General features: G+C 42.7%; 1 protein-coding gene across 4 annotated transcripts in view; it reads right to left on the bottom strand.

The window, feature by feature from the left end:
- The window catches only part of UHMK1 (U2AF homology motif kinase 1), a 30,478-nt gene extending 18,070 nt beyond the window's left edge, over nt 1-12,408 (bottom strand). For 2 of the 4 annotated variants that reach the window (XM_077886762.1, XM_077886761.1), the window contains exons 1-6: nt 11,972-12,407; nt 9,953-10,245; nt 8,818-9,009; nt 6,567-6,661; nt 1,518-1,594; nt 1,268-1,366 (exon numbers count right to left, since the gene is read on the bottom strand). In XM_077886762.1, coding sequence (XP_077742888.1) covers nt 1,268-1,366; nt 1,518-1,594; nt 6,567-6,661; nt 8,818-9,009; nt 9,953-10,245; nt 11,972-12,239 — 1,024 coding nt within the window. In that variant the 5' untranslated portion in view covers nt 12,240-12,407. Of the gene's footprint in view, nt 1-728; nt 1,117-1,267; nt 1,367-1,517; nt 1,595-6,566; nt 6,662-8,817; nt 9,010-9,952; nt 10,246-11,971 lie in introns of those variants that run through there. The other 2 variants (XM_077886763.1, XM_077886760.1) reach the window with 2 other exon arrangements.
- Nucleotides 12,409-23,574: the final 11,166 nt, after the last annotated feature.

Raw genomic sequence — 23,574 nt, 5'->3', positions numbered from 1 at the left:
TAAATAAATAAAAGATAGTGGGGTCAAGTTAGGTTTATAGGAAATGGTTTAATTTTTCACTACGAAATGTTTAATACTAAGCAACTGATATTTTTAAATTTCATTCTCTTCCATCCATTCACCACTCTTTCAGGATGCTCTTATTAAAACCTAAGTTTGACTATATCACTCTCCTACTTTTTTTCATGGTTCTTTATTGCATTCAACAAAGAACAAATATTTATTGAATACTTAGATCAGAAGCCAGGACTATCCCTGATATAAAGTTCTTTTGTGTCATATTGCAGTGTTACTATCTCCGGGATAAAATAAAATTCTTTAACATAACAAATGAACAGTTCACTATTCTCGGAACATGCTACACTTTCTCTCATCTTGGTGTCTTTGACATTTCCTCACCCAGCCGTCAGCTTTTAGCCAAGCAACTCATTACGAACAGAGCTCAAACAGCATTGCCACAGAGCCACCCTCATGTGTCACTTAGCAGGAGTCTCTCTCTTCTCTGCCTCTGAGTATTATCTACTTTCGGATTTACCAGAACTCTACCTGTTTGTTGATAAAACAGTCTCTCCTACACTGAAGACAGGGAATAATCCCACAGTGCCAAGTACAAAGCCAGTTTTCAGTAAACACGTCTCAAGGAAATGAATTTATTAAAAGCAAAAACAAGAGCTTAGAAGGAGTAAGGAAGCACAGGGCAGGACTAGAAAGAACAGATGGAAAGAACATGCCAGGAAAACTAATCTTTATTAATTCAGGAAAGGCTTATGACATGTAGAGGAGTCCAAAGGGCCTGAGGAAGTGCCTTAGCGTGCATGGACTGAGTGGATTCAACGACAGACATTTATTTCCCCAGTTCTGAAGGCTGGAATTCCCACACCAAGGTGCAGGCAGATGCGTGTCCGGTGTCCATGGCTGCCTCCTTGCCATATTCTCACATGGTGGAGAGAGCTCTCCTGTTTCTTCCTCTTTTTTTAAGAGCGTTAATTCCGACACGAGGGCAACCCCCCCTTATGACGTAACCTAACCCCATTAAATCCTAAAGGCTCCAACTCAAAATATTATCACACTTGGGATAGGGGCTTTGCCACTGAATTTTGGGGAGACACATTCAATCTACAACAGGAATCAAAAAGTGGTATTTTAGAAATCATGTAGCTCAATATCTTCAATATAGAAATGAGGAGAATAGACATCTTATGAATTGATATGTCTACTTTAGAATTAGCTATGAAAGACATTAAAATACAATTTAGGAAGCAGTTACCTTCATATTCCTCTTCATTCTCAAGATAATCGTCATCCAGCACATTCAGTAGTCTTAGCACTGGAGTAGGAAGCATCACCAGATCTTCAATATGAGGGGCTGTTAAGGTTCATTATAACACGGTTAAATGTAAACTCACCAAAATAAATGGACGAACACTAGGCACAGGAGCATGGGAATATAAGTGACCTCTGATGTCTTATTTAATTGTTAAACAACCAAGAAAAAAATAAAGACGTATACAACTTACCAAAAGGAATGCTAAAGAACGGGCTGCATAATGCCATTTCGGCAGGAATTCTTCTGCTTGGATCATCATGAAGCATGCTAAAACACAAAAACAGGTATCTATAGTTATCGTCAAATCTTTTGAAAATGAAACCATTAAAGAAAATTTAAATGTCGAAATGTCCAGCGCAGCATTAATTATATTAGCATGGCTTACTGGGCCATTCATCCACAAAAAAAATATAAATGCTATTTCTGAGTAAATGGTTTAGTTAACTCATGATACATACCTATGGCACAATATTACATTTTAATTAAAGATAGTATTTTTGATTAATAAATGCAACATGGGAAAGTGATCCATACTAACATAACATTAAGTAGAAAAAAAAACTAGACATAAATTTAGGGTAATCCAAATTTAAAAAAAAAAAAAGGAAGAAGAGGATAGTGGTGAGATTATTTCTGATTTCTGTCAAATCTCCCCAATAACAGCATAACTTGATAACAAAATAAAAAACCCATGGATGACATGTACAACAAAACTAAGTAACCCCAATAAATGCCAAAATCCAAGAGGCTAGGGACAAACCATCAATAGTAGTAAACCTTGTACCATATCAACTTCTGTGTGGAAAGAAGCAGAGACAAGCAACCAGATGATCTGATGAACCAGAGAAAATAACCCAAAACTGCCAACAGGTACTCACTGGAAAGCATACTAAGTCAACTGCAGAAAGCTGACCGGCACTAGAAGGGATTATACATTCTAATTCCAGCTGAATGCAAGGGAGTCCTCTGGGAAATCTGAAGGGGTTGGAATAACCTACACATTACCACTTCTCAAAACTAACTAGCTAAAGCTCCCACCCAGGGCAAAGTCCTACAGAGAACAGAAATCTTGAAAATGTAATCCAAATCAAGTAGGTTGGGGTTGGGGGGGGGGGGTGCGGTGGCAGGAGGCGGGACACACCAGGAAAAAAAGTAGTAGAGGGGTAGAGGCAGGAGACTTCAGAATAAAATCACTCCCCGCCACCTTTTAACATTATACAAAAATTGAATAGGAGCCCTATGCAATTAGAAAAGCCATCCCAACACCTTCTCCTGAAAGTTTAGGAAATGAATTTCATATAAAAACAAACCACATAAAAGCATTATTAACAAAATTATTATTATTATTTTTAAAGATTTTATTTATTTATTCATGAGAGACACAGTGAGAGAGAGAGAGAGAGAGGCAGAGACACAGGCAGAGGGAGAAGCAGGCTCTATGCAGGGAGCCCAAAATGGGACTCAATCCCAGGTTTCCGGGATCACCCCCTGAACAGAAGGCAGGCGCCCAACCAGTGAGCCACTCAGGAATCCCTATTAACAAAATTATTACACAAAGAAACGAGAACTACAAAATGACAGTCCTGAGACCATGAATGCTTCCTAGAAAGACATGATCAGAACATAGGACACTATAACCTACCATTGTAAAAGGAGAAAAAGGCATTTTTTAAGTGATAAAAGATATGAAAGAGAAACATAAATCAAAATTAGAAAATCTCAATAATTAATAGAACTCAAGAAAGAATTCAAAATAAAATAAAAAATCATTTCATAAAACAAAGCTAAACGATGAACAAACACAAGAGGTAGTATCTTAAAAAGATAAACACAAGGCAGAAAGGAACATTTTTTAAAATAGAAAAGAATAAAAGAAAAGATCCAAGAGAAAGTCATAATAATGAATACTGTCAAAGAAAAATCCAATATATGTAGAACAGGAGTGCCTGAAGGAGAAAGCCAAAGCAAGAGAATGAATACTAAAAACAGGACTTTAAGAACACTTTCCTAAAACAAGCAAGCAAAAAGATCTGAAGCTACTTATTCTCCTGAGAATTTCAACCCAGAACAATCAAAATCAAGATATATTCGGGTAAAATCAATAGACTTTCAAAAAGATGAAATCGTCTGGCCACCTAGATAAAAAAGACAAAGGCATTTTTAATACAAAGACAATTAGGAGTGTCTTTAGACTTTTCAACAGCAACACTACATGCCAGAATAAAATGGAGTAACATGTTTAAGACACTCAAGAAAAAAAAAGTATGCCAAGGATTTTTATATCCAGATGAACCGACTTTTAAATGTAATAAGCACAATTTAGTACTGGCAGTGTAAGAGCTCAGAGAATATTAATCCTTTGGCCTCTAGAGATCAAGCTTCAGAAACTAAAATGATGAGAGCGACAGCCCCACAAGGACCAGTGGTGAACAGTAACATACAACTTACATGCAGATCTACGAATAAATGCGAGTGTTAAAACAGAGTGTATAGCATGTGATGGTTATACAATATGATGATGCAAATACAACTATTTTTCAAATAGAGGAAGAATGGGAAAAGCACATGCAAAAATAATCATTTTCAGTAATCTTCCTAAAGTATTATTATTCTGAGACTTGTCTTAATGTAGGGTGGAATAAAGCAAATGAGTAATTATAAAATATTCTAATTCTAGCATTCCCCTTGTCCTTAAGAATCAGAATTCTTGGCATTGGAGAAAGAGATGTGAAACAGAAGTTAAATAAAAACTTTGTGGTCTTGAATTTGAATTGGAAATATCAGTATGAAACTCTGTTCACTTAAAATAAGGCCTAAAAACAATGTCCCAATAACGAGTATTCCTAAAACCCAGACTGTGTTTTAAAATTACTATTTCCTACTAAAAGAAATCAGGCTTCTTGGAGAAATGGCTACATCCAGGTCTGGGACAGGAAATGTGTAAAATGAACTGGGAACATCCTGTCACACCAGATAGCAAAGAAGCTGTAAATGATAATAAGATCCTCCAAAACCAACTTACACAAGGTCACATTCATCAAAGATGGGGCAATTTTAGCTTCAATTAGGATACGAACTGCGATGGGTTGCAGTTACCAAATCAAAGCACATTGAACTTTCAAAACGGAATGGTATGACAGGGAATCAACTCATTATGAGAGAGAGAGAAAATTAAGCATTTACTTTGTCTTTGGTTAACCAAATGAAGTTGAAAGACAGGATGAGAACATCCCCCTTCTACAGCCCCTGACTAAGTAATGAATCTAGGCACTGAATGTTAACAATTACTAACACATAAAACAGAGATGGCTACATTATGTGCCTCCTTATAAAAGAACACAATACTATCTATAATCTTGCCAAAAAAAAAAAAAAAAATCAACCCTCTAGATACAACTACCACTGTATAAGGAAAACACAGAAATAGGTTAAGCTACACCAGGATTAACACCATCAGCAAAATTCAGACTGCAAACAGCTACGTATAGCAAACCACCCAGGTTTTTCAACAAGTAAACAAGGGAAAAGCAGGGTAGGAAATGGAAAAGGACCTTTCAGATTAAAATTTAAAAGGATTTTTGTTTAGAAGAGCAACACTAAACCATAGTGTTTAAGGATGCACGCTAAAATGAAAACAAGGGGGCAGCCCCAGTGGCTCAGCGGTTTAGCGCTGCCTTCGGCCCAGGGCGGGATCCTGGAGACTCGGGATCGAGTTCCGCATCGGGCTCCCTGCATGGAGCCTGCTTCTCCCTCTGCCTGAGTCTCTGCCTATCTCTCTATGTTCTCATGAATAAATAAATAAAAATCTTTAAAAAAATTAAAATAAAATAAAATAAAATAAAAACAAGGAAGTAATTACCCTAAAAATCAGGGCAGTGGCTACTTTCAGGAGGAAGAAGGGCTGAAAATTAAGATGGGGACACAGAGGATTTCTAGGGTAGCTGGCAAAGTTTTATTTCTTGACCTGAATGGTAAATACAAGAATATTCCTAAGGATTCACTAAATTACACATTTGTTTTCAGTATCTGTTTTATTCGACAATTAAAAAAGTTCAAATAATTTGCATACATACATGGCAAAATACTGAAAAGAAATTAACCAAAGTGCTAACACTAGAGAGTAGGTTTATAACTTTTATTTTGCTGATAATTCTCTGTAGCTTCCAAATTTAGTATTAGTTAGTTGCACAAAGGGGAAAAAGTCCGAAATAACAAAGTCAATACAGAACTTACATGATTTGACTTCCAAATTAGAACCCATTACATAATTTCACAATGCCATCTTTTCCATGTAAAATGCCACTTGTAATGTCCATTTTTGACATTGTACTTTAGTTACGTAAGATATAACCACTAGGGGAAACTGAGTGAAGGGTACATAGACCTCTTTGTAACATTTTTGCAACTTTCTGTGAATCTGTAATTATTTCAAAAATAAAAATCTCTTTAAAAAAAACCCAAAACTTAGTTAAAGGTTTATAGGGTCAATATTCCAAAGAAAGAATAATATTCTGACTTAATGGAGAGATCTACCTTCCTGCAACATAGTAATTATTTTACTCATTTCTGGCCCATAATGCTAGAAATGTGAAAACCCAACTATTTAATAATGTACATTATGTCTTATTTTAAAATATCTAATGTGTTTGGACCCACTCAGAAGTCAGAAACATTATATCTGTCCCCAGAGTTTCCAGCAGTAATTATTTAAAATAATTATTTATATATATATAGATATATCTACCTTATTTAAAATTTTTTTTGGTAGTCCAAAAGCAAACTCAGACTTTAGTTAATAAATACCCTCTTTATTTATTTTTTTAAAAGATACTATTTATTTTTTTATGAGAGACACACAGAGAGAAGTAGAGACACAGGCAGAGGGAGAAGCAGGCTCCATGCAGGAAACCTGATGTGGGACTCGATCCCGAGAACCTGGGATCATGCCCTGAGCCAAAGGCAGACGCTCAACCACTGAGCCACCCAAGCGTCCCAATAAATACCCTCTTTAAAAATGTGCCTTCAAAAAAACCCTAAAAGAAACAAACAAAAAAACCTCATTTCCATCAAGTATATAGGACTGCCAGAGCTGTAAGAGGCCAGCTGCCAGGAGAACCTCTACATGATCACCAGAAATAACATAAATCCATTCGGTAAACATCAAAACCCAAACCAAAACAAAAATAACCGTTACATAATAAATGTACACATAGAAACTTTAAAGTACACATGGTGTTACCTTTTGATAAGGTCTCTTAGGTGATAGGCTGGAATTGCGGCATTCACCACTGCTTTACTGGCAAATATGTGATCAATAATAGCAGAACTGTTTGCCTAAAAAAAGGGAGAAAAGTCTTCCTTTGGTTATTCAATTCATTCTGTATTAATGAGTACTAGGCACATAGCACTGTAGTTTGGTAGGTAAAATGCAACAGTAAACACTCTCTTTTGAGAGTTTACAATCTTACCGGAGATTATGTGCCTAACACTAAGCTTCTAGAGGAGAAACTTTTTTTTCTCTATCCTCAGCACCTAGCACAGTACCTGGCACTTTATATGAATATCTACTAGATGAGATGAATGAGTAAGAATACCAAAGCAAGCCCATAAAAATGTAGTTTAATACAATACAAAGTGAGAAAAGGAATGTGTGGCAATGAAGTCTGAGTCTTGGTAAGGAGTCTTCAACTGGTTTTCAGATAGGAATAAACTATTACAGAGAAAGCATCCGTCACATTATTCGTGCTCTAAATCCTATGGAACATAACGCTTTCTCCCTGAGTACTGTGCTTTCTCAGAATGTGGAAGAATGTCCATGAGTAAAAAGACCGGACACCATCCTTATCACTAAAATTTTCTGAATACTTACTACAGGCCACATGCTATGCTAAGAACTACGTTGGTTGATCAGTTAGATTTTATTTATTTATTCATGAGAGACAAGAATCCCCTGCAGGGAGCCCGATGTGGGACTCCAGGATCACGCCCTGAGCTGAATGAAGGCAGATGCCACCCAGATGCTCTCATTTATTTTTTTAACCTCAATACTTCTGTGAGGAAAATGCTATTATCCTCATTTTAGAGAAAGTAAACCATGGTTCAGTGACCCTAAATAACTTAGTAAGAGGTGAAGCCAAGATATGAACCCTCAAGCGGTTTGACTTCAGAACCTATACTCATACTCACTTGGCAATTTTGCCTCCACAAAGGTGATTAAAATATAAAATACTGTTTTTATTTAGAAGAGTGAATACCGGGGATTTAATACACATCATACCTCCAAATTACAGACAAAACGCCTGAATGTGACCTAGTTCTGATCAGCTCAGGGCCAAGCAGATACAGTCCAAAGGTCTCAAAGACAGGCAAAGTAAATGCAACTAATTGATCTGTATTTGGATTAGCACTGAAAAAAGAATACTTAGCCGCTTCATTGTGTGAAAGTACCAATGCGGAATAATGACACTGGTTTTGCTTGCATGGCAGCATTTTTTGCCAAAAGCAAGCAGTAGGTACACCCACAAGACTATTAAAGCATTCCTTCCAGGAATACTTCCAGAAACAGAGGACTAAGGGCCGAAAAGAAATAAAACTCTACATGGTACAACAGCCATACACAAACTGTATGTTACTAGATGCTCAAAAAATACGTGTTGCTTAATATCAAAACCAAACAACCCTAAACACTGTATTATTTCTCAAACCTCTAGCCTAAAGGATACTGATACCATCACAACATTTAGGCCCCATAATATGTTTGGAAACATAATATAGTTAATTCCTAAGTTACAAACATACAAAAGTTCATTGTTCCGTCAGAGACTTGGAATTTAGACCTCATGTTCCCACAGAAATAGTGTCATAAGCAGCACTCACTTTACCAGGAGGATTCAAATATGGAATATAAATTAATATAAAGCACTGCGGAACTTGGACAGAACACTAAACTCTGAATAGGAAGAACAGAATATGGGGCCCATGTCTGGTACATCCAGTGGTATGATCCAGAGCAAGTGGCTTGAATATCTGTGCCTTCAGTTTTTCATTTGTAAAAGAATAACCAATACACGCTCTAATGATCCTCATAGAATTGTTAGGAAATTCCTGGAGACTGTACATTGAAATACTTTAACTAATAAAGTGTTACCTGCAGAGCCTTATGTAAAGATTATTATTAAACTTATATTGTTGTACTGGTAATATTTTAGAATGTGGTATAACTAAATCACTTGTTTCAGAAAAATGCATTTATTCATTTTATCAACCACTTACTACACACCAGGCCCTAGGCTAAGATCAGTAAGTATGCAGTACTCACTAGCACTCTAGCTATGAACATTAATAGCAGCATTTAAGGTACCAAAGATGCAAGGAGGAAGAGTATTAGAGATGGAAGTAAACGGCGTCCCCAGGGAGAATCACTATAAATTGAATATTCTTAAATCAGAATTAAGAACTGCAAACAAAAGAAAAGCACTGGTACAGTTTACCTTCCATTCCTGAGATCTGACTGTATGTTTCAGTTTCATTCCTGAGAACATTTCCAGTAAAATGATTCCTAGGCTCCAAAGATCAACAGCTGAGGTACATTCTGTATCACTCTGCAGGCCAGCCTGGGCCAAGCAATTTTGCAGTTCTGCTTCTGGAGCCCGATACCCATCTGTCTGAATATACTTCACGTCCTAAAGAAGACGAGTAAATATTACAACCAAGAAAGCACTGTTCACTTTCCTTCCACCTCCACAGTGTATTCACTTCTCTTCACGCGTAATAAACCACTGCCAACCTGAATGCCAAAGGATTCCTAGCCCTTGGCTACCGTAATTATTCGGTTCATTAACTGGGCAGTTCTCACAGGCAAGCTGTACACTTTCCATACAGCTGCCTCATTTCTTGAGATTGTCTCTCGACTGTTAGGCATTGCTGATAAATAAATAAGGACACTCGGCAAAGAGCCGACAAACCATGGGGACTGGAGGGTTTATCAGAACCGTTACATGTGTTTTACCACTAGATAGTGCACCAACTATTACTACTATGGAGGGCACCAGTAATAGTAATTATCTGCCAACTAGATTATCCTACCAAACCCAAACGTGTATCTTTTTATACATGGTGGCAATGAAATTTTTACTTGCTTCATCCTTGAGTATTTCAGTGTTTTGTTTTTTTAAAGACTTTATTTATTCATGAGAGAGAGGCAGAGACACAGGCAGAAGGGGTAGCAGGCTCCCTGCAGGGAGCCTGATATGGGACTCGATCCCAGGACTCCGGGATCACGCCCTGAGCTGAAGGCAGACGCTCAACCACTGAGCCACCCAGGTGCCCCATATTTCAGTATTTTAAATAGAAATATCTCTAAATGCCTACCAAAGCGTTCCTGTTACTTATTTATTTATTTAAGATTTTTATTTATTTGAGAAGAGAGAGCTAAGCAGGGGGAGCAGAGAGAGAGAAGGAGATTCCCTGCTGAGCAGGGATCCTGACTTGGGACTCAAGGGCTCAATTCGAGAAAATGGGGATCATGACACAGATCTGGGGATCTGACACAGCAGAAGGCAGACGCTTAACTGACTGAGCCACCCAGCACCTCCCCCCCGCCTTTTTTATTAAAGCATTTCTTACCTGATTGCCTTCTTTGAAGCTCAGTCCAAAGTCAATGAGTTTAAAACATTCATTCTCTGCACTCCACAATATGTTACGTGGTTTGAGGTCTGCATGGACATAACCCTCATGATGAAGAAAAGCAAGGGCCTCCAGAACATCCCTGGCGCAATGCTGTATCATCCACATAGAACAACCCTGATGACTGGAATATAAAAGCAATTCCGAAACACTGACATCCAGGAGTTCAAGCAACAGACAGCGTGATGGCACATTTGGAGAGAAGTGGATTGTAAAGACTCCATACAAAGTCACTAGAAAAAGAAACGAGTTATAATGCTTTAAAATTCAGAATAAGTTACAATTGATAACTCTGTAGTGCAAATTTGGGATACTCTAGACAAGGATAACAAGGATGAGCAATTACACTTCCACTGTAATTTATTTTTCCCAAAAGTAAGATTTTTTTGGCAACTGGATTATTTTAATGAAACAAGATGAGAAAACCTTCCACAGCTCATTACCAGTCAAAGATATTAAATATGGCACAATAATTCAAATTGTACTTCACTAAGCATTCAGTGGTGGGTGAATATACACACTCGGTGCAAATTCTTTTTTCCTTGAAGAAAAAAATGATTAAAAATAAAATCCAGATATTATGGACTCTTGTGATGGATGTCACAACATGCAAAAACAAAATTGAAAACTGGTTCTTTTTTGTTGTTGTTTTTTTTTTTAAAGATTTTATTTATTTATCCATGAGAGACAAAGAGAGAGAGAGGCAGAGACACAGGCAGAGGGAGAAGCAGGCTCCATGCAGGCCGCCTGACGTGGGACTCAATCCCGGGACTCCAGGATCACACCCTGGGCCAAAGGCAGCGCTAAACCGTGGAGCCACCCGGGCTGCCCAAAAATTGGTTCTTGATTCAAAATAGCATTCTATTACCTAAATATTAAAAGCGGGGGGGGGGGGGGGGGATAAATAAATAGTACAAGATTCAGACTTTTGAGATGACAACTTAACCTAATCTTGCAGAAATTCAACAAGTCCTCAAGCTTGCAAGACTGCAAAAAAAAAAAACAAAACAAAAAAAAACAAAAATATATATATATATATATCTTGCTCTTAAATACCAGGATTACATACATCATTCAGCAATCTTTAAAAAAAAAAAAAATAGATAATACCAGTGGTTAAGAAATTCTTCTCCAAAGTGGTAATTAAAAAAAAAAAAAAAAAAAAAAAGCCACTCTTCAAATTACACATGGATTATGCTGGCCAGGAAGCAAGACATTTCCTTATTAGCCAAAAGCTATAACTAAGTATAAACTCAGTGTAATGAGTGAAGACTGCACAGATCGATCACGCGTAATTGATCATTTTTATCACATATTGTGGATATCTGAAATTCGTAACATAGTCTTACCAGGGTGAAAGTATAAAGTGTTGCTCACTTCCACGCTTTTAGAGGGACTCCTATGTGAATACTGAGTCATCCCCCCCAAATCCACGCTAACTGGGTACCAGGCAACGTCTGTACTGAGTTACTAGCGTGATCACAAGCCCTGGGGCAGGGGGCAGGGGACAGGGGGCAGGGGGCAGGGGGAGGGGGGTGGGGAGTCCTCACTTCCCACTGGATCGCAAAAGATTCACAATTTCCAGACGAGGCCTGACACGGGTGGTGGCAGAGATAGGCCTCCTTTCCCTGGAAAAGGTTAACTCTGGGCTAATAAGTTGCGGCACTCCCCGAGGAGACCCGAAGCCAAAAAAAAAAAAAAACCAAAAACCAAAAAACAGAACTTAAGTGAGCATCTATTACGTGACACGGGGCGGAGCGGACCAGCACCCCGGCCCCACTGCAGACGGGGGGGGGGGGGGGGGGGGCAGGGGGGAGGGAGAGGGGCCCGACCACGTCTGCCGCGGGAAGGCCAGGCCAGGCCGGGGCAGGGGGGCGGGGAGGGGGGCAGGGGAGGGGGGCCGGGGGCGCGTGGCTGCGCCGGGACCGGCAACGAGGGCAGCGAGGCGGCCGCAATTACCGATGTTCCGGTGACCCTGCAACTGCTCCAGCGCCGCCCTCTCTTTGCGGAACCCGTACTCGGCGGCCGAGGCGGCGGCGCCGGTGGTCCCCGGCGGCAAGAACTGCTTGAGGGCGCCGGGGGGCGAGCCGGGAGTGCCGCAGCAGCGCACCCGGTACACCGAGGCCGAGGAGCCGCTCCCCAGGCGGCTCTGGACCTGCCACAGCCGCCCGAAGGCTTCCAGGAACCGCGGCGGCTCGGCGCCCCACGCGCAGCCGGATCCCGCCATCGCCGTGGACGGAGGGCACTGGCACGGGAGCGGAGGCGACGCCCGGGGCAGGCCGGCAGGGCCCGCGGTCACATCCCCGCCCGCCGGACCAGCGGCTCCGCAGGGAGGGGCCTGCAGCCGCCTCTCCGACTGCCGGGACCTCAGGCCGCCATGACACCGGAAGCCCCGAGCGCCCCGGGCGCCAGGCCGGAAGTGGGGGAAGAGCCAATCAATCTTGAGGGGCCGAGGGGGCGGGGCCGCGGGCCCGGAGGGGGCGTGGCCGCGGACGCGGAGGGGGCGGGGCCGCCCCCAGCACTGGGGCTCGCGCAGCGGGAGCTCCCAGCCTGCGCGCGGTACCTGCTGCACCCGGCCGGCGCCAGGTGCTGCCCCGGGCGTCCGCAGAACCTCAGGCTGGTCGCTCTCCTTGTTGAGGCGCGGCCCTCAGCACCGAGGCCCTAGGACAGTGTAGCCCAGCCTTGCATCCCTCCCAGGCGGCCTCCCCAGGGCGAGGGCGCAGGTGCTGCAGGAAGGGCCCCGCCCCCGCCCGGGGTTGCCCGCAGATGCCCGCAGATGCCCGCAGATGCCCCCAGCCTTCCTCCTGGAGGCCCCGCCTCTGTGCTCCCAGCCGCCCCCCCCCCCCAAGTTTGTGGCGGTCTCGTCAAAATGCATCTGCCCTGGGCGACCGTGGTTCGCCCAGTTTTCATATTTGTAGATTTCAGGTATTCATTCATTTCTGCTCGTTTCGTGAACGTTCACCGAGTCACGAATGCAGCCAACAGCAATCTCAGTCCACAGGCTGGGGTGTGCAATAAGGATAGCCCTTCCTTATTTTTCTGTTCTTCCACTTCACCTACTTCCAGTTCCATTTGGATGGGGGGGGGGGGGGCAGAAATTTAGTGTCAGACAATTTGCCCCCACCCGCTTTTCCTCCGGTTTCGTTGAAGTCCCCAGGCAGGTGGGATAACCGGTGGTGCAAAGTGCAGAAGCTGAGGAGCCATCTGCTCTCCGGTATCCTGGCTCATCACCTTGCTCTGTTGCTGCTGAGATGTGCCTTATTTATGTCTACATGATCCGAGTCTGGGATTGGGAAGAGCTCTGTGCATTCTCCTACTTTTTTTTTTTTATAAAGATTTTGTTTATTTGAGAGACAGAAAGAACATGAGTAGGGTGAGGGGCAGGGGGAGAAGCAGACTCCCCACTGAGCTGGGAGCCCAATGTGGGGCTCCATCCCAGGACCCGTGATTCATGACCTGAGCCAAAGGCAGACTTAACCAACTGAGCCACCCCTCTCCTGCCGTTTCTTTTTTCTTTTTAAGATTTTATTTATTTATTCATGACAGACACACACACACACAGAGAGGCAGAAACACAGGCAGAGGGAGAAGCAGGCTCCATGCAGGGAGCCTGACGTGGGACTTGATCTCAGGTCCCTGGGACCAGGCCCTGGGCTGAAGGCGGTGCTAATCCACTGAGCCTCCCGGGCTGCCCTCTCCTGCTGTTTCTAACAAGCATTTTCCTCTATGCCTGAAGTAAATACTAAACTCTCAGAGGAAAAAAATAAAAATAAAAATAAAAATAAATAAACTCTCAGAGAGTTTGGGCTTTTGGCATATAAAAATTAAAACTCACAGGCTCTTCTAAGGCAATGAGCGCAGGCATTTATCTGCTTATATAAAGGGAAGGTGAAGTAGGAAAACTGGAGAGCGGGGAGAGAAAATTTAGGTCCTGATTAGAGAAAAGAGACAAAATGAACTCAGATTTCAAGTAATTTGAAGGGCAGAGAATGTATTAGACCTGCATATCAGTATGATCCTAGGCATACAGGTAAAAATGCTCTAAAGGAGATGAAGATAAATTGCTAGGACCCTGTAGAAGTCTAAGCAACCCATATCTTAGAAAAGTGTGAGTAAAAAGCATTTCGTTCCAATCTATCTTGTTGAAAGACTGTGTTGTAATCATAGAGAGAGTAAATGCTGAGCTTGTAGGTGACTAGGTCCTCCTTGTGAAGAATAGCCATTGTGATAAGCCCTATCTTGGTCACATATAAGCCCTTCTCCCGACTGCTACAAGCAGAAGTTACCAGGTTGAACCCGATCTCTTGTAAGGTTGTATTTCTTTGTGCTTTCCCAACCTCTCTTACCCTAGAAGGTCATCCCATTAGCTCCCTTGCTGACGCTCAATCACGGAGCCACCTAGGCGTCCCTCTTATTGTTTTAAATTGCTACATTTTGAAGTAATTTTTTAAAAGATTTTATTTATTTATTTATTTATTTATTTATTTATTTATTCATGAGAGACCCAGAGAGAGAGAGGCAGAGATACAGGCAGAGGGAGAAGCAGGCTCCATGCTAGGAGCCCGATGCAGGACTCGATCCCAGGACCCTGGGATCATGTCCTGAGCCAAAGGCAGATGCTCAACCACTGAGCCCTTGGAAGTAATTTTTCAATGTAGCAATAAAAAACTATAAACTAGAAAGGAATAAATAATTAATGTGCAAAATTAACATTATTACAGAATTGCTTTGTAGACTAGCTACATACATTTATACTCTAATTAGCAGAGTACATGACTCCCAATACCCATATCAACATAAAGCATTGTTATTAAAATTTTGTCTCAATTTTATAAGCAAAAAATGATATTTGGATAGTTTATGTTACGATTAGAGCATACTTTTCTCATACTTTTATTAGATATTTTTATTTTCTCTAAGTTTTCTTGCAAGATCACCTGGTAGATTTCCTTCTTCCCTTTAGTTTCCCTCACTCCAGTCGTCTTTCTGCTTATATCCTCTTCTTTCCACCTGGCTGGGAAACAGCAGAGAATCGCTTAGAATTCCACTTTTTAACTGGAAGGAATTCACTGCCCCTCTCCAACCCATTCTTTCTTCTCTCCTGAAGATTGATTATTTGTGTGACCCCTTCCAAAAGAATTAATATGTTGAAACCCTAATCCCTAATATGATGATATTTGGAAATGAGAGTTGGGCAGGTAATTAGGCCATTAGAGTGGAACTCTCATGATGGGACTATTTCCATCATGAGAGGTACCAGAGCAGGGCACCTGGGTGGCTCAGTGGGTTGAGTGTCTGACTCTTGGTTTCTCCTCAGGTCCTGATCTCGGGTTGTGAGATCGAAGCCTGCATTGGGCTCCACACTCAGCAGGAGTCAGTTTGGGATTCTCTCCCCCTCTCTCTCCCTTTCCCCATTCCTGTGTGTGTGTGTGTGTGTGTGTGTGTGCACGCACAATCTGTAAACAAGAAGAGAACCTTCACTGAGAACCCGACTGTGCTGGCACTGTGATCTCGGAATCCAGCCCCCAAGATCATGAGGAATAAATGTTGTTTCAGCCACCCAGTCTATGGTAGTTTGCAGCCTGAACTGACCAAGGCACAAGAAAACTTTGGCTACTGAGAATGTCTATCAGAGAATCCATTTCTTCCTGGCATTGGAAATACCTATTTTCAGAGACTTTATTCTTAGTCCCTTCTATACCTTCAGGTAGGTGAGCCAATTGGGGGTCTGTCAGGTTTCCCATCTTTTCAATTCCTACATCCCCTTTAATGTCAGAAGCAGCTTTAGAAAGAGGTGGAACCAGGTTTCTTGGTGATTTCTCTGTAGTTGTGGAGATCAAGCCCTGGCTTGAGAGTCAGACCTAATTTCAATCTACCACTTATGTCTTATGTGACCCCATGGAAATTAACCAAACTCTCCTGGTCCTGGTTTCTTTGGCTGATTTTAAGATGGGATGAAATACCTGTTTTGTTATTAAGTAAAACAACACATGTGTTGTTATCTCAGGACACACAGTGGACACTCAGTAAGATTTGTTCCTTTTGATGTTGAATGCAGGTGGTGTCGGGAGCCCACGGCCAAGAAAGAATTCTTGAGACATCTTTGGTGCAAGAAAGTGATTTTATTAAAGCCCAGGGACAGGCTCTGTGGGCAGAAAGAACTGCCCTGGGGTAGTGAGGAGCAATTAATTATATACTATGGGGTTGGGGGAGGTAAGGATAAAGGGAGGTGTCCCAAAGGACTTTCACTTTCTCGTATGCCAAGGAAGACCCTCAGGGTACTGGAGGCCTGGCTATTATCAAGTTAAGGTAGTTTTTCCCTCTAGCAAAGCATTACCATTAAGATAGTTGGAAGTTTCCTGGGGGAAGGTCACACCTATCTCACACAGGAATGGGGGAGGCGGTTGCGCTTTGCCCTTGACTAGCCTTCTGCTCTCTCATCACTTTCACTTATTCTATGATCCCATGCTTGGACTTAGCCCATCAGAACAAAATAGCACCTTATCTTGACTCCTTCTCAGGGGACTGCGGAGATGCCACACGTGAAAATTGTGTCCCTCGCCACTACTGCTAAATATTTCCTCCAGGTCTTCTGCCCCCTTGTGGTACCTAAGGGACCTTGTATCATATTTCCTTTCCATGCACAAGTTTACATCCCTCCTTCTTCTATCCAAAGGAGGAGGATAACACGTGGTGCAGGAAGTTCATCTTGCAGACCCTTTTAGAAAGTCAGGATGGACCCGCTTCGACAGGGTATCCCACCACCTGCAGAAGGGTGAATTTGAAATCGTAATGCCTGGAGATTCCTGGTGACCCGAGGTCCGGGAGGAGTTTGGCGTTTCGCTTAGGGAGTGCACTGGTTCCCTCTGCTGTTGCATGGGGACATCACAGTCACTGAGGGCCTAGAGGCGAGTCCGCAAATGCTGCAGAATTAGGCTCCCAAACTTAGAGTGCTATAAGGAAAAGAAGGTTGTTTTTGTTTTTGTTTTTGTTTTTTTCTCCAGGGTGTAAAGGGGGTGGCTTACTCACTGCATCTAATCCAGGGATCACTGTCCTTGGCCATAAGGCACAAGAGAGCTAGGCAGGTCCCTTGATGGGGCTGCAGCATCAGAGCCCAAGGAGGGGTCAAGTGACTTGAAGAGAGGAAGATGAATCGGGATCGAAAGGGAGACATTGTTTCGAGAAAAGATGGAAACTAAGTTGACAGAGAGCTTTCTGTGAGCTGTTCCGTGGTGAAGGGCCTTCCATGGACAGTAGATCTTTATAGAACCCTATACAAAAGTATTGTTTCCTATCTACGACCCTATATGACCCTGTGTGGCTATCTTCCCAAAAGAAGCATGGTGAAACTAAACAGAGAAGCCTTTTCCTTCAAACTGCTTCGGGATGGAAAGGCCGAGAAATAAATCGAGGGGGTGGAAAGGAAGAGGGAGCATCACAGATAGCTATGCCTTTTCCACTTATTACTTCTGGCAGAAAAAAAATAAGGTAATATGTGTGCAACGAGTTTGGAGGCCACAAAGCATGTTATGGAATCACGTTCCTACAGAGATGCAGAAATGGAGGTCACAAAGAAAAGGTCATGAAATCCTCCAATGAGGTCTTATGTGAAAAGTAGGCACTTGGTAATAGAGGTGGACCTAAAGGCTAGGAAAACTCATTCCTCAAGGCACTGATGGAAATATCAGTCCAGTCTGGACCTTCACAGAGAGGACTGTGGAACCCAAATCCAGAAAGCTGGAAGGCCCAGGAGCTTGAAACCATTTATTCACTTATTCACTATTTCAATAAATGTTTAAAAAGAATTGGGGTCACCTGGGTGGCTCCGTCGGTTAAGCATCTGCCTTTGGTTCAGGTCGTGAGCCTGGGCTCCTGGGATCCAGCCTTGTATTGGGATCCCTGCTCAGTGGGGAGTCTGCTTCTCTTTCTCCCTCTGCCCCCATCCCTCGCTCTCTCTCAAATAAGTCAATAAAGTCTTTAAGAAAAAAAAAGAAAAAGAAACATTAGGTTTTCCCAAGCAAAGAACTCAGTCAGGTGAAGGAGACGGACCCCTCTGAAAGGTGAAGGACTTTGCTTAGACAGAAGGGAAAGCTCATCATCCGAGGTTGAAGAATCACAAGATGGTGACTCTAGGGAAGTGAGCTGATGAACTGGGAAGCGCCCATGATCCCAAACTTGTCCATTAAGGACATCATCAAAGAGAGAGGGGAGTTTTGGGGGTTGGAAGAGCGGATACGTTCCCTAAAAAGCCTGCTGAGGAGGAAGGTGGGTTTACCTAGAATGGTCACTATCTATCTCTTAGCTGGATTTGAGGTGGGCTCTCTGATGACATTTAGCAGCAGTTCTGCACTCAAGACACGGTTGGGGAAAGGCCAGAGGAAGGGGGGATGTCTCAGTGCTGCACTTGTCAACTGGCCCCGGGAACTATTCGTCCTGGAAACTCTTCCTGGGGGACATCAGAGTCAGCATTTGGTTAGTATATATGAGACTATACTCCTGATCCTTCTCCCCAGCTGCCTTGTCCACTGCCGTGTGCAGCTCAGCTAATGGAAACTCAGTCCTTCCAGATGCTCAGCCCCAAGTCTCCGAGATCCCCTTCAACTCCTCTCTTTCTCCCACCCTCAAAACACACTCAGATTCCAGCCACTTCTTCTTCTTCTTTTTTTCTTCCCTGGTCTGAGCTCCCCCTGCCTCCTGCCTAGATTGAAACAACCTCCTACCTGGTGTCTCTTGCCCTCCTAGAGTCTACTCTCAACATTGTCACCAATGATCTGGTTAGAACAGAAGCCAAGTCCAGCCGTGCCTTTGCTCTCTCGGCTCACTCAGAATGAAAGCAAAAAAAATCCATAAAATGGACCAGAAAGCTTTATGTGATTTAGACCCCATCTGACCTCTCTAGCCTCCCCTCCTCCCACTGTCCCCCTTGTCCATTCTGGCCCCAACACACTAGCCTCAAACACAACAAGCTTCTGTTTTCTTCAGGAAGGAAACTTGCCCAGCCCTCTGCCTAGAACCATCTTCCCTCAGACATCTCCCCCTTTCCTTTCAGGTCTCTGCCTAAATGTCACTGAATCAGAGAGGCCTTTCCTGACCACCCAAATACAGATTAGCAATGCCTTCCTTCCCTTACATTGCTTTCATCTTTATCCATAGCATTTTTTTTGGCACAGTATATTTTTTCTTTCTTTCTTTTTTAAGATTTTGTTTATTTATTCATGAGAGAGAGAGAGAGAGAGAGAGAGGCAGAGACACAGGCAGAGGAAGAAGCAGGCTCCATGCAGGGAGCCCTATGTGGGACTTGATCCCGGGTCTCCAGGATCATGCCCTGGGCTGAAGGCGGCGCTAAACCACAGAGTCATCCGGGCTGCCTGCTTCTTTCTTTCTTTCTTTCTTTCTTTCTTTCTTTCTTTCTTTCTTTCTTTCTCTCTTTCTTTCTTCTCTTTCTTTTTCTTTTCTTTCTTTTTCTCTTTCTTTCTTTCTTTCTTTCTTTCTTTCTTTCTTTCTTTCTTTCTTTCTTTCTTTCTCTTAATAGTAGATCCTTCTGCCTAAAGTGTAACCTTGATGAGGACAAGTTTATGTCTGTTTACCACTGTATCTCCAGGACCTGCAACAGGGTCTGGCATGTATTAGATACTTAATATATTTTTTAAAAGATTTCTTATGTATTTATTCATGAGAGACACAGAGCGAAAAGCAGAGACACAGGCAGAGGGAGAAGCAGGCTCCCTGCGGGGAGCCCAATGTGGGACTCAATCCCAGGACCCCAGGATCATGACCTGAGCCAAAGGCAGATGCTCAACCCCTAAGCCACCCAAGCATCCCATTAATAAATATTTTTAAAACTGCCTACTTTTGGGATCCCTGGGTGGCGCAGCAGTTTGGCGCCTGCCTTTGGCCCAGGGCGCGATCCAGGATCGAATCCCACATCAGGCTCCCGGTGCATGGAGCCTGCTTCTCCCTCTGCCTATGTCTCTGCCTCTCTCTCTCTCTCTCTGTGACTATCATAAATAAATAAAAATTAAAAAGAAAACTGCCTACTTTTCTTTTTGTGGAGGCACCAAACTGAGGCCAGTGAATGGAAAGATGACAATCAAAAGGGAGAAATGAAGAAACCCCAAGGTGGACTTTAACCAAAGGCATTATGTCCTCAAAAGGAAAGAAGAGTAGAAAAAGAATTTGGGGAAGTCAACTTCTAGAGAGGGAAAGAACAGAAGGAACAGGGAAATTGACCTCAGCAACATCCACCTGCCTTATAGGAAGAAAAGTGCTCAGCCTATTGCTGGGGTTGCAAAAGAATAAGCAAGAGCCCCAAGGAAAAGTTCAGTCTCCTCTTAGCTCAGAGGCTTTATTTCATCTCCTCCCGCTGCTTCCTGATTGAGATGAGAATTTCCTACACAAGCGATTCTCAGGTGACAGAGGCTGGAGGGCCGAGTGGGGATGGAGATGCACTTTCCATCCAGAGCGGGACTCAATCCCAGGACCCCAGCATCATGACCTGAGCCAAAGGCAGACACTTAACCGACAGAGCCACCCAGGCACCCAGTCTTCTCTCTGTGTGGCTCCACAGTCCTGGTTTGCCTCGTTGCTGTCGAGCAGATCAAGCACAAGCACCTGTAGCATCTGAAGGGAAGCCCCAGGCCAGGGCCACCCACCCCGCCTCCCCCAGGACTATAGCTTCTCCCCAGCAAGGAAGGCTCCGGTGAGATTTTCTCATCCTCCATCCTGGACTGAGACTATTTCTTAAAGGACTGAAGGACACTGCAGGATGAGAGATGGGGAAGAGAAGGTGGTTGGGAAAGAGGAGGCCAAGGAAGAGGGGTCTGGGCAGATCAGGCCATTGGTCTCAGGGCCTTCCTTTGCTCCCGTTCTCTCCCAGCCCCGAGGGTGCATGAGCAGAAGCCCCGATCACAGTGACGTGTGCAGGAGGTGGACTTTCTAACCTCTCCGCTCTCCGCCTTCTGGGAGTGTTAATAAACAGTGAAGAGATGAGCCGCCCAACCAAAGGAGATCCTCGGTAGTCCAGAAACTGCACGACCATTACATACAATCAAGAATTGTCTCTAGCTTCAAGTGTTGTGTTTTTATTCTTGACCTCAACGTAGTGAAAGTTCACAGAAGACATACCTAAGTCCAGATTATCTTAAGTCAACATTTGTCACTATTTTGCCTGGTGTCACAAAGTAACTGCCATGAGCAGTCGCTTGCACTAAGAGCTATTTATTACCGTTATTATTACTTCAAAGAGTTTTCCCCTGAAAATGTAAGATTCTACTTACGAATGATTGTTCTGGCTCTTACAGCCTGAGCAAGTTTCCATTAAATCCTTTCTGCTTCTTGGGCACATGTATGAGGTCATGGCACTGATCCTTACTATGTTACTATGTCCTAATATTACATGAGTACCATATTTTTTTTTAAGATTTATTTATTTGAGAGAGAGAGAGAGCGAGGGATGGATGCAAAGAGAGATTAGCAATTTGAGGGATTTGTTTGTGTAGGTTATGCTGGAGCTGTGTTATAATATAAAGTATTGATCAGATTTAAGCAAAGAAACCTGACTGGTGTGCAGCGAAAAATGGTAGATTTGCATTCCACCACCTCCTCGCCTGCCGATCAATCACTGGATACAACCTGACTTCCCTTATTACTTGAAATGCAACAAGACCCTTTGATTTGCTTTTTTCCCTACTGACATATGTGTAATGACTTTTTACTTCTTTTTGCCGCTTCGATCTGGAATTAATGTTTCTAATGAATATCACAAATTTTGGCCTATTTCATAGCAATAGAACAGATTATTCCTTTCTGAATATTTTTACATATTTTAAGTGCTCTTTATAGTCTCTTTGAACATTTAAAGCATATTTTAGCTAATCTTAATTTTGAATTATTATATGTATATATATGCAACAGATCTATAATGATAAGACTTGCACAATTTAAAAGTCATATTATTTGACACTCCTTTTCCCACAGAAATAAAAGGAAAGTGAGATTATACATATCTAGAGAACATAAACCCACAACTCCCACAATGTGTTTTTGCTTTAAGATCACTTTGTCTTTTGCCATCATTATCTGCAGAATTTAGTAGAGTCCTTACTTCCAAGTCAAAAGTATTTTTATCACACTGATTGGCCTTGCCCGTACTACTTTGTCTCTACCAATTTCTTCCTCATAGTGACCAGTTTTTCAGGGTCAGTTTACTCTGGCGCAAACTATTGAACAAAGATATGGATGTTTGAAGATCTTAAAATATTTTGAACTATGCAAAATAGTACATGCTGAAGTAAAATCGTAGGAATAAAAATGCATCATAAAGAACGATGTTAGAACACGAAACAAGAAATCTGAATGATTACGGATTAAGGAAGAAAAGAATTTTATGGTATTTATTATAAATAATTTTGTAAAGGTGGCTGCTGGCGCTGATTCAGTTGCTCAGATGTAGTATCAAGGTCCTGGGCTCCCTCCATATCCCCTTGGGTGTTTTCAGTGTAGTTTTTGCCCTTGGGCTTGTTGCATGTCAGTCTCCTACATCTCCAGGCACATCTTTCCATGGAAGCATTCAAAAGCAGGTGGTAGGGATGTGCCAAGGCAGTCAGAGGCTACTCTTTCAAAACTCTCTCTTTCTCTATCAGGGAATAAAATGTTTTTGTCCAATTGGCTAAAACTAACTTATGAGCCAATCACCGATTAAAGAAAGATATTACTGTACTTGATTTAGACCAGGTCTGTTTCGTCCCCTGGGACCTGCGTATTGCTTACCTGCATAAAGTCAAGTTTCTGGGGCACCTGGGTGGCTCAGTCGGTTAAGCATCCGACTCTTGATTTTGGCTCAGTTCATGATCTCAGGGTCATGAGATCAAGCCTTGTGTCAGGCTCCACAAGGAGTTTGCTTGAGATCTTTCTCTCTCCCTCTCCCTTTGTCCCTTCTCCCTTGCTCTCTCTCTAAAATAAATAAGTAAAATCTTTTTTAAAAAATCAAGTTTCTGTTAGAAAGGAAGAGGGGGAGAAGCGTTATTCAATAGGCAATTAACAGTGTATGCAACATCCACAAAATATGCTAGATGCTACGTACTGCATAAGAGTTATGGGCTTAAAACAATAATGTACTATTACTTCTGGTGGTTCTGAGGGTTGATGGGTAGTTCTTCCTTGGGGTCCCTCATATGGTTGTAATGAGATGGAAGGTGACGATGGGGTCTTCTGAAAGCTCCCTCTCTCTTCTCTCTGATAGGCAACAGCTGGAGCTGAGAGCATCTCTCTCCCAGTGATGCAGATGGGCTACCTCACAGTATGGCAGTCTCAGGACACCAGGCTGTTCCACAGTGACTAGTACCTCCTGAACAAATATTCCAAGAGATCTAGTTGGGAGCTGCAAAGCTTCCTATGGCCTGGCCTAGCTTCAGAAGTCACCCCATGTGGGGTGCCTGGGTGGCTCAGTGGGTGAGCGTCTGCCTTTGGCTCAGGTTGTGTTCCTGGGGTTCTGGAATTGAGTCCCTCATCAGGCTCCCTGCAGGGACCCTGCTTCTCCCTCTGCCTATGTCTCTGTGCCTCTC

The sequence above is a fragment of the Canis aureus genome, chromosome 38, assembly GCF_053574225.1.
Source record: "Canis aureus isolate CA01 chromosome 38, VMU_Caureus_v.1.0, whole genome shotgun sequence".
NCBI lineage: Eukaryota > Metazoa > Chordata > Mammalia > Carnivora > Canidae > Canis > Canis aureus.
This window is presented reverse-complemented; position numbering and strand designations above follow the sequence as displayed.